The sequence below is a fragment of the Solanum stenotomum genome, chromosome 10, assembly GCF_019186545.1.
Source record: "Solanum stenotomum isolate F172 chromosome 10, ASM1918654v1, whole genome shotgun sequence".
NCBI classification, from domain to species: Eukaryota; Viridiplantae; Streptophyta; class Magnoliopsida; order Solanales; family Solanaceae; genus Solanum; species Solanum stenotomum.
Window position 1 is genome coordinate 52222828 of NC_064291.1, and position 12053 is coordinate 52234880.

Sequence of the window (12053 nt, forward strand, 5' to 3'; positions counted from 1 at the left end):
TGGTGGTATCAAATTTTTCCTAATATTTTTTTAATCTCTATTCTATTATATTAATAAAATTTGGGGCCTTTAATTTATTTTGTTGACTTTGAACACATTATCATGTTGTTTGACTTAGACAAATCACCGGTCTTTTTTTGCTTCCGCCTCCCGATGTTTGAAATCCACATTAGAATCTTGATTAAATTCGAATTGCACATTGTAGGATCTATATTAGGAGGTGGCACAGAGGCGTATTTAGGATTTTGAAATGATGGGTGCACTGTTATAAAAAGGTTGATCTATGATATAAATTTGATCGATTCGACATTTAGATTTTTACTATTGAAAACCGTTAAAATTTTAAAATTATAGGTCTAAAATTAATATATACCAACTACGACTTGGAAAAGTGTTATCTAATTTTAGAAAGAAAAATAAAATAAGATAAATATAAAATTCAAATTTCTAACCTTATGGAGAGAGGTGCACCCAGTCATAATCGCATTATGTGATACTTCAAGTGTGGGTTCACACATCCATATTTCAATATGTTTTTTAAAAATATAACACTATTATATATGATCTCGGGAGGGGACCACGGGTTCACGTGAACCCGGTGACCACCCCTCCTAGATACGCCTCTGGACTGGCGCTCCCAACAAGATTTTCTCCATATCCACGGCTTGAACAAGAGACATCTGGTTAAGAGTGAATCAGTCTCATCACTGCACCACAACCCAACATTCAACTCGACTTGACTTGACTATTACTAAGTAGTTTTAAGTTGGTGGCTCTCTTTTTTTCCTTTTTATATATCTCTCTCTTGTACTTCTTCCGTTTTAGTTTAATTTTTTATGTTTGATTAGATAAGAGTTTAAGAAAATAAATAAATAAATTTTATCGTCGTTTATTTTTGTAATTTATGAAACTTCTAGACCGAATCTAATATTGTCATTAATATATGTATGAGTGCTGCATTACTCCTGAATCTAATATTGTTCCAAAGGACAATTTTTCGACTATATATATTTACACACTTAAAATAATAGAAACAAAAATCTGAGTGATGACCTAAAAAGGGTATTTGCGTATATCAACTATTATAATTGTGGAAATTACACTTGATGAACTTAAAAATAAATGATTTTACAGCTTTGACCATGCTTGCCTCATGAGATAACTGGTAAAAATTTAAAATTGATTAACGTTAATGTTTTGTACCTAAGGCAAACGGGATCAAAAGTTCAACATTACACCCCTAGAAAGTTATTCATGACTTTGGGCCAAACCAAAATGTGGGCCGCACCATATTAGAGTTTGGACTGAGTAGGGAAGCTACATATGAACAAAGTTTGGAAGGTTATAGGTCCTTTACATGATATTTGATTTAAGGAATTACACTCATTAGATAAAGTATTTACCCAAAGAGGATCCAACCCAATGTAATTATTTTGATTGGACCGAAAACTCAAAATATTTACGTGATTACACCCTTTGGTTTTATTCACTGAACCACTGCTAATACCATTTGATGGTATATATATATATATATATATATATATATATACTCTGATAGTATCAAACACTAATGAAACAATCTTTTCACTGAAACATTGTATGTTCCTCCTTGATGTTATCAGATGGTATCAAGCAGTAAACGACTTAGTAGTTAAAACAGGGGATACAAAAGTAATGGGGTAGTCACTGATAAATAGATTCTTTTTTGGGGTGAGTATTCTTTTCCCGTTGATTTAATTACTTAACTTTTCTAACTTTTATTTGTTTGTTAGATTATTAGAATGGTCAAAGTAAAGGATGAACAAAACATATTGGATAATCAGATGCTTAACAAAGTTTTAATGTCTCATTATGCTTCTTGCCTCCTTTAAAACAAATTAAGAAGTTGATATGCAACATCTTAACGCATATGGTGTCTTTGTATGGTACTATTCAATAAAGATCGATAAAACAAAAGCTCTCAAGCAATAATTTAATTCCTTGTGCCAATCATATTTTCTAAGAATCCATCATTGGATCCCTCTAAGAATTTCTTGTTACCATTTTATTTGTCTTTTTTCTCCTTATTTTTATTCTCTAGAAATTATCCCCATATATTAATTAAAACTCGAGGCTTGTCTTATAAGTTTTCTTTATTTTATTCGTATTAAATCAAGGGAGACTTTCAAAAACACTTCTTCGCTACAGTTCACTATTACAATTCACAGCTATACTTTGGTTTGCAACACATTTTTATTAGTTGATTTTTTTGTGGGTTTCAGAGAAAAAATATATAAATATTAACTTATTTGTATCAAAATGAATACATATTAGGAGGAGAGAGGCGAGCGAGATCGAGCGGGGGATAGAGTGGACGAATACATGTTGTATTCGTTGTATGACGAATACAATTGATACATAATACAAATACAGTTGATACAAAACACGCATATAGTTTTTCGAATACAATTAATTAAATTACAAATCTCTCACCTATATTTAATTGCAGTGATACATAATACATTTGAAGGAACGGATGAATGCATATTGCATTCGTATGAATCACAAATACAATTGATACAAAATACAAATATAGTCGATACAAAATACAAAAATATTTTTTTGAATAATTGATATAAAATACAAATCTCTCACCTATTTTTGACAGAATACAATTGATATATAATAATTTCTTCTTATTGGTAGGGGCGAGGGGAGAGCGCATTGGGAGGAGAGAGGCAATGGAGAGAGGGAGAGAGGAGAGAAATTTGCTATAAAATCCTACATATAACTATGAATTGTAATATTTTAAACTATAATGATTTATCATAAATACATATCAATGTTTGCCTTGTTACGTAATTTTCTCTAAAATCAATACATGTATTGTAGGTAGAATAGATTAAAATAAATAATCTGAGGACATCTAGTTTAGAAAAATATGTACAAATTACAAAGTATATACTTTATATTAAGTATAATATAATATATGATATACAACATATATATTAATAATGTATACTTCAATTATATTGATAAACTTATTATTCGATGTATATATAGCCGTAACTTTCTCTTAAAATATTTTATTAACAAGAAGGTACAACTGTGTACAACTCACTAAGTTTTGTACTATCATTTAAGTGGTATTCTTTGGAGATAGTGATCTTACTAGATACTCCTAATTGATTGCAAGTACAATATTGTTATTGTTCTTGCCACTTAGGCACCAATAAAAAATCTCTCTCGACAAAGATGAATAATTAAATAAAAAGGATCCCAAAATTGTTAGAATATGTTTTATATAGCAAGATATGTTTAATTGATTCATGAATATGTATTGGATGGACACAAAAGATTGTAACTATCAATACAAGTATGGGTAAATTTTTAATTGTGAACTCAATTATTATTACATGCTAATATGAGGTTCTTGTATATTTCATAAATTTCAAATTCTTAATTATTTGTGACAACAAGTCTCGTATGGAGGTAAAACTATTTATAACAAAAGTAATTTCATAATAAATCTCAAACACAAAAAATTTATATTTTCTCATTTTATGCAGAAAAATCTAAGTAGGCACTATTTGGACATGATTTTAAATCATTGATCTGAATTCAAGTTGATTCGAAGTTAGAAATCTTATTTGTACATAGTTGTAGTTCACTACAAGAAAACTGTGAATTACATGGGGATTTTCCTGGGAATTAGTATGAAAATTTGCAGGAAAATAAGTTTCCTGCGAATTTTCATACTAATCCCTAGGAAAATCCCCATGTAATTCAAACTTTTTTTGTAGTGGGTTTTTCTCATAAATATGAAATACAATAATATGTGAAAACTATCAAACTTTTCTAATTTTTACAATCTTATTAAATGAGCAAATCATAATTCATAAAGAAGGTGTCGAATATCTTAAGACGCCGTATTACTAGACTATGTTTCTTTTATAAATAAATACTAGTGATTACATACTATTATAAACTTTCAAATTAATAGAATTTTACAAAGATCGACTGGTCCTTCAATAATAGTAATTAACTATTCTTTAATATAACTTTTCGACATTGTATATTTAATCTCTTTGTGCCGAGCATACAATTTAATTTAATTTTTGTAAAATTTAAAATTATGAACTTTTTTGAAAAAAAAATATAAACTTATTTGTCTAAGTTTTAATTTTTCTTTTTTTTTTAAAAGTTTGAAATCAAAATTTCAAATTACTTTAGGGATTAAAGTTGTTAGAGATAGCACAAAGTGGAAATTCCTTTTAATTTGGGTGGTGGTGAGATTCGATTTCAGAACTCTTGCCTGGTTTGACACCATGTTGAAATGTGTGACCAACTCATCTAAAAGTTTAAGCTATTAGAGAGAGCACATTTTTATTAGTTAATGATATTCCCAACAAAAATAGATACAAAATGATAAATTATTTACTGGACAAGTATGGTACCTAATGCACTTGGTTGTTTGATTTTATTATCACACATTGAATTTGTAATAGTGCCAAAAACATTTGCAGTTACCAAACAAACTTTCAAAATTTCTTTGCTCCTTCCTATGGTAATAACAACAACTGTAAAATGCAAAAAAAAAAAAAAGTGAAAGAAGAGAGGCATGAATGCTTTGTTGACGGAGGTTTAGAAGCTTAGTATAGTAACTCATTATGTGTTGTCATTTGAGAAATTCCCAATGCATTTTGTTAAAGATACAAACAATGCTGTTTTTCCCTTATTTATTCCATGGAGATATCTACTTCATTCCTCCTTCCTCTCTCAATTCACCGCGGTATGCTTTTTCTTAATTTCTCTACACTTCATGCAATAGAAATCCCCTGTAGTTGTTTTCTCGACAACGATTTAAGTTATATACACTGACAGTAATATAAGATACTTGGCCTAGTTTAAATGCGATAGTAGTATAAGTTCAACTCTTTCAAGAATGTTTATGGTTTGCTATTTGTTATGAATAATACATTTTCATGAATAAGTGCTAGAATCTGATGCATTTAGAATTTTGAACTACAGAAATTTGTATGTAGCTTTAAAGTATACTCTCAAAGATTAAACAGTTGGTTTAATGAAAAATTATCATATGTTATCTTGTTATTTAGCTAAAGTTAAGGAAAAATAAACCTTTTTAATCGAATAGTCTTGATGTTATTTCAGCTGTAAAAAGTTTTACATTTTTCAGGTCATGTAAAAGTAATTACAGATAACTTTTTATAGCAAGCATAGATTGCAAAACATGGTAATTACAACATGTAAAATTACACCGATAATGTGAGTCTGTATACGTCTTGTTTACCATTCATATTCTTCAATCTCTTGCAAGGTTTATGTTAAAAGTGATTTAATGGAACATGCATTTTCCAAAATGTAGATCTTTTACTAATCGTTGGCTGAGGGGTTCAATCAATTGAACTTAGCATGGGCACAGAAAAGACAACCACTACTCTGGAGGCTATCAACAATGAGACTGTTGATCTGGTAAAATTTAGTTTTAAGTATTACTACAAAGCAATGAATTGTACTAAATGATGCAGACTAAGTAATGTATTGTGTCTAATTCTCCATACAAGTATTAGTCGTGGTGAAAAAACTGTCGTTGATGAAATACGAATTAATGAGAATGTTCTGACCTTAATCTATTGTATATTCACTTGACAGGAAAACATTCCTATTAAGGAGGTTTTCGAGAATCTGAAATGTACAGAAGAGGGACTCAACTCTGCGGAGGTTGAGAAACGTTTAAATGTGTTTGGTCATAACAAACTCGAAGAGAAAAAGGTCTCTCATGTTCAATATATACAATCCTTTTCCGCCTTTGAAGAAAAATTTCTAATTTGTATATCTAAATATATATCTTTTCCACTCTGCATTTGACAGGAGAGTAAAATACTGAAGTTTTTGGGATTCATGTGGAATCCTCTTTCATGGGTAATGGAAGCAGCAGCAATCATGGCTCTTTTTCTTCCACATGGAAAGGTACATTACTTTGTGTTTGCTACAAATTTGCATGAATTAACCTTTTTTTGAGTCGAGGGTCTGTCGGGAACAACCTCTCTACCCTGCAAAGGTAGGGGTAAGATCTGTGTACATTCTACCCTCCTCAGACCTCACTTGTGGGATTACACTGGGTACGTTGTTGTTGTTGTCGTCTTCAAGATCATACACGAATTTAGTAATAACTGATGTTTGTTGTATTATTTTTTGTTACAGCACAAGGGAGTTGATTATCAAGACTTTGTTGGCATTGTTGCACTACTTATCATAAACTCAACAATTAGTTTTATAGAAGAGAATAACGCTGGAAATGCAGCTGCTGCTCTTATGGCTCGGTTAGCTCCAAAAGCCAAGGTCAGATCATTAGTAGCTCGAAAACCATGACCTCTTCATGTAGTTATTAAGTTTGCAATAGATTAATAGTCCAAGAATATTCAATTATATGTATCAGGTTTTACGGGATGGGAAATGGAATGAAGAGGACGCAGCCGTGTTAGTTCCTGGAGACATCATTAGCATAAAACTCGGGGATATAATTCCAGCTGATGCACGTCTACTTAACGGTGATCCATTGAAAATTGATCAGGTATCAGTTGAATCATTGGTCTATGTCACAAGCAACTCGGCCTGAACGACTGGTGTTTAATTAAGCATGTTTCCCTGCAGTCTGCTCTTACAGGAGAGTCCCTTCCAGTTACCAAAAATCCCGGTGATGGTGTATACTCTGGGTCAACATGTAAACAAGGTGAAATAGAAGCTGTTGTTATTGCTACCGGAGTTCACACTTTCTTTGGAAAGGCTGCTCATCTAGTGGAAAATACTACACATGTTGGACATTTTCAACAGGTGAGGACCACATATATTCTACTCGTAATTCCTTTATGCTAGGACCGAAAGTCATAACTAATCTTATTTGATGGTTTCAGGTATTAACTTCTATTGGTAACTTTTGCATCTGCTCAATTGCAACTGGTATGATCATTGAGCTCATTGTAATATTTGGGGGACAACATCGACATCCTCGTGAAGCTGTTGATAGCCTTCTTGTTCTGCTCATTGGTGGAATTCCCATTGCCATGCCAACAGTTCTCTCCGTAACTATGGCAATTGGTTCTCATCGATTATCTCAGCAGGTGTGTTGAGTTCTCGGTGTAATATATCAATTTTGTAGATATGAAGAAAGTTTAAAATGTTTCTAGAGTATTTGAAAATGTTAATAACTGACAAGTAGCTGATACCGCACGTAATTGCAGGGAGCTATTACAAAAAGAATGACAGCTATAGAGGAGATGGCGGGGATGGATGTCTTGTGCAGTGACAAAACTGGCACTCTAACTTTGAACAAATTATCAGTGGACAAAAATCTGATTGAGGTGATCCTCAAATCCTCTTTTAAGAGCTTTTTGTCAGATGTGCACCACTAAATTAACTAAACTGATACTATGATAAGTATAGTCTCATAACGATAATCGTTAGATCGGAATGTCTATTGACCTTTGCAAATTCTATTCTGGAACACATATCCAAAATCTTATAGTACTGACATAGTGCAAAAATGTGATATAATCAGTACTTATTAGGTAATATTTTTTATTGTGTTGTCTTGAGCAATCAAAATGTCAAAATTAGTTGAATAGTGATATAAAATTACAACCTTCACTTCATGGCATAAGACAGTCAGTCCTTAGATTCATCTATTGCATTTGTCCTGAGCAACCAGAAGTTTTTCATCAAGCTAAATTGATCACTGATCGGTGCATTTTGTGAACCAAAAGTTGTTGATTTCAATTGAATTTTATAGGTTTTCGCGAAAGATGTTGAAAAGGATATGGTAGTTTTGATGGCTGCCAGAGCTTCCAGGCTGGAGAACCAAGATGCAATTGATACTGCGATAGTGTCCATGCTTGCTGACCCTAAGGAGGTACATGCTGCAACTGTTCGGCTTTTACTCTCTTCGTCCTTAAGCAACTTGAAAAAATGCACACTTCTATATAGAACTTTTTAAAAGCATTTCTGATGCATTTGAGTGTACAAGAACCCCCTCATGCTAGTTGCTCTTTAGCTACTAAGCTTTTATGAAACTCTTTTATTAATTTGTCACTGCGAAAAAGACTAATATTGTTCTATTTGACTGATTTACATGGAAGGCACGAGCTGGTATCACAGAGGTTCATTTCCTTCCGTTCAATCCAACTGATAAGAGGACAGCTCTTACCTACCTAGACAGCGCCGGTAAAATGCACAGAGTGAGCAAAGGTGCTCCAGAGCAGGTAGAGGCTGTATGCTTTTTATAATTAATATCAGTTTTCAGTCAATTTAGAGCACCTGACAGTTAAAATTGTGATTTTTGGTTCGTATCCATCACAACGGTGGAATGCACTACTCAAAGTTATTCCAACACTTATTAAACTCTTCTGATCATATGTTCTCTGTAACTTTTAGATTTTGAATCTGGCTTGGAACAAATCAGACATTAAAAATAGAGTACATTCAGTAATAGATAAGTTTGCTGAGCGTGGGCTTCGATCTCTTGCAGTTGCTCGCCAGGTACTTAGGCCACTGACTTGTCAATTTCAGTGAAGTTGTTATTTACAAGATGATGACTGTTGTGAGTTTATTCTTCGTATAGGAAGTACCAGAAGGTACAAAGGATAGTCCTGGTGGCCTTTGGGAATTTGTTGGTCTCCTCCCTCTATTTGATCCACCACGTCATGACAGTGCTGAAACAATTAGAAGAGCTCTTGAACTTGGAGTTAGTGTTAAGATGATTACAGGTTTGCTCAACAGATAGTCCTTTTACATTGTTAACTTTTCTCGCTATAATGCAAAACAGCTGTTAATTCTCAACTGGTATTTGGACTCATATTCTAGCTGACTTTGTGGTATTTTTACCAGGTGACCAGTTAGCTATAGGTAAAGAAACTGGGAGACGTCTTGGGATGGGAACGAACATGTATCCTTCATCATTTTTGCTTGGAGAACAAAAGACTTCCTCAGCTGCAGTCCTTCCAATTGAAGAACTCATTGAAAGCGCTGATGGATTTGCCGGTGTCTTTCCTGGTAAGTAGAGTAAATTACTCCCTATGTTTCAATTTGTTTGTCGTACTTTCATTATAGTCCATCTACAAAAGAATGTCTCTTTCCTTTTTCGGCAATTTTTAGTTTTCAACTTTCCACCTGACATGTTTATGACCACAAGATTCAAGGACATTTTAGTACATTCTACATATATAAGATCCACAAGATTCAAAACTCTTCTTTACTTTCTTAATCTTAGTGCAAGTCAAAACCAGACAAATAAATTGAAACGGAGGGAGTAGAGACTTTGAGATCTTTATTTTGTATCATAATCTGTATATATTACTCCTTGCAGAGCACAAGTACGAAATCGTGAGAATCTTACAAAGCAGGAAACACATTTGTGGTATGACTGGTGATGGAGTAAATGATGCACCTGCACTGAAGAAAGCCGATATAGGAATTGCTGTAGCAGATGCAACAGATGCAGCTCGGGGTGCTTCAGATATAGTTCTGACTGAACCAGGACTAAGTGTTATTATCCATGCTGTATTGACAAGCCGTGCTATTTTCCAGAGGATGAAAAATTACACAGTTAATAAAAACTCCACTTCATCCCACAAAGGAAATTAAACTAGTACTTTTAAGTATATCTTTACATAGTACTAATTCTTAATCTTTCATTTGTCCAGATATATGCAGTGTCCATCACAATCCGTATTGTGGTAAGTTAGCCTTAGTCATTACATTCTGGAACCTGAACTATATGCGCGATAAAAGGAGAACATATTCCTTCCTCTCTTTTGCAAAATGTAACTCATGTTTGTGATGATCAAACAGTTAGGATTCATGTTGCTGACTGCATTTTGGAAATTCAATTTTCCCCCATTTATGGTCCTTGTCATTGCCATTCTTAATGACGGTGAGGGCTCACACGCGTCTTGTCATTTCATAACTTTGCAAGATTGATGATATTATATTCTTCGTTTGTTTATTGAACAATCGTAAATTGTTTGCAGGCACAATCATGACTATATCCAAGGACAGAGTCAAGCCATCTCCACTTCCTGACAGTTGGAAGCTCAGTGAAATATTTGCAATAGGAATTGTGCTAGGCAGTTACCTCGCCTTGATGACCGCTTTATTCTTCTATTTAACTTTTGAGACCAGCTTCTTCGCGGTACTTTCCCCTTGTTACATCTATGCCACTTTAAATACTATTGAACAATGAATTAAGCTGATCATGTTCCTTTTTCTTCAGAACGCCTTTCACGTGACAGATTTCAACAAACATATTCCAGAAAATAAGGTCATCACAGATTCTCTAAATGCAAAACTAGCTTCAGCTGTATATCTCCAAGTTAGCACCATCAGCCAAGCATTGATCTTTGTTACACGGTCCCGAGGATGGTCATTCATGGAAAGACCTGGCCTACTCCTTGTTGTTGCCTTTATTGTTGCTCAGTTGGTAAGTATTTCCCTTCTTCATTCTCCTTTCATCTAGTGGACCAACACGCGATTTATCTATAGAGGTCTCATTTTTGCTCATCGTTTCTATTGCAGGTTGCAACTTTTATGTCTGCTATGGTTACATCTGTTAAATTTGCTGGTATTGAGAAGATCGGATGGAGATGGACCGGTGTGATTTGGTTGTTTAATATTATTACATATTTTCTCCTTGATCCCATCAAATTTGCTGTTCGATATGCTCTCAGTGGTAGAGCCTGGGGCTTACTACTGAACCAAAAGGTAAGCAACTTCATATCCTTCTTCACAAAGCCATACATTACTTTGATTCTAGACATACAGCATATAATGTAACGTATTTGCATTTATCAGACGGCTTTCACCAACAGAAAGGACTTTGGTAAGGAAGCTCGCGAAGCAGCATGGGCTGCTGAACAGAGGACAATTCATGGCCTTCAATCTGTAGAAACTAAAACATTTCCAGAGAATTACACTTTCAAGGAGATCAGTGTAATGGCTGAGGAAGCAAAAAGGCGCGCAGATATTGCAAGGTAAACACCCTTGTCCCTTTCAACCTTATAATCTCAAGCTACATTTCATGATTGTTATCGATCTTTTAATTGTATCGTTCTACTTAACAGGTTGAGGGAACTTCACACACTTAAAGGGAAGGTAGAGTCATTTGCAAAGCTTAGAGGATTAGATGTTGATCATGTCAATCCACATTACACGTTGTAACGAGAGGAGAGTCTTCGGATATCATTCCCCTTTTCTCATTTGTGGAGTTCTTCGCCTTGTTTTCGTTTGCAGTTTTAGTTTTTATCATTTGCTCAATTTGTCAAATAAGCTAAGCTTTTTTCAAACTACATTATGTATGCTGCAGCAAAGTGCAAGTTTGAGGTAGGCCCTTTGTTAATTCTTTTGAGAGTCTACAGAAGCTGTGACAAGAATTAAGAAGCACTAAAAAGAGATTCAGTTACTATGGTATATGTTAGGCTGATGTAATGAAAGATTCATGGAATAGATTATTGAATTATAACAGATTTTGGAGTAAAGCTAAATACTTGTTTATTCATGATGTGTTGTTTGAATTTTGAGAAGTTTTGACCAAAGTCAACATTTTGGGTTAACAAACTCGGAATGGAATTACAACAGTTCCATTAGGACTTAGGATTGGAAGGTGATTTGGACTTAGTTGATGATTGGTATTGGTCACATACACTCATTTTATTAGGTCCAGAAGGTGATTTTTTTACTTAGTTTGATGATTAGTATTGGTCACATATATTCATTTTGTTAGGTCCAAAAAGTGATTTTTGACTTAGTTGGATGGTTGGTATCAATCACGTACATTCATTTTGCTCCTTAAAAACATCTACAAGATAGACCTATAGTATTTGAGGGTGATTGGAAATTGTTGAATCGTTTCAAGAGAAAGACTAAATCTAACCAGTAAACTTCATACACAACTTCACCACCAAAAGAATTACGCCCTTTGGGCACGGGACTCCTCTAGAACTATGAAAATAATTAAAAAATCATTCATAATTTCTATTAAATCAAAACAATAAAGTTTGTGT

General features: G+C 33.6%; 1 protein-coding gene across 1 annotated transcript; it reads left to right on the plus strand.

Moving 5' to 3' along the window:
* Nucleotides 1-5412: 5412 nt before the first annotated feature.
* LOC125842394 (plasma membrane ATPase 1-like) lies at nucleotides 5413-11320 on the plus strand. The gene is made up of 21 exons (XM_049521682.1): nucleotides 5413-5472; nucleotides 5653-5772; nucleotides 5872-5970; nucleotides 6205-6342; nucleotides 6440-6574; nucleotides 6655-6834; nucleotides 6915-7121; nucleotides 7242-7361; nucleotides 7790-7909; nucleotides 8136-8258; nucleotides 8431-8535; nucleotides 8618-8762; nucleotides 8884-9048; nucleotides 9362-9600; nucleotides 9699-9731; nucleotides 9847-9928; nucleotides 10026-10186; nucleotides 10268-10474; nucleotides 10570-10755; nucleotides 10846-11024; nucleotides 11115-11320. The coding sequence occupies exons 1-21, from the start codon at nucleotides 5413-5415 to the stop codon at nucleotides 11209-11211; spliced, it is 2901 nt and encodes a 966-aa protein (XP_049377639.1). The 3' UTR covers nucleotides 11212-11320.
* The last annotated feature ends 733 nt before the right edge of the window (nucleotides 11321-12053 follow it).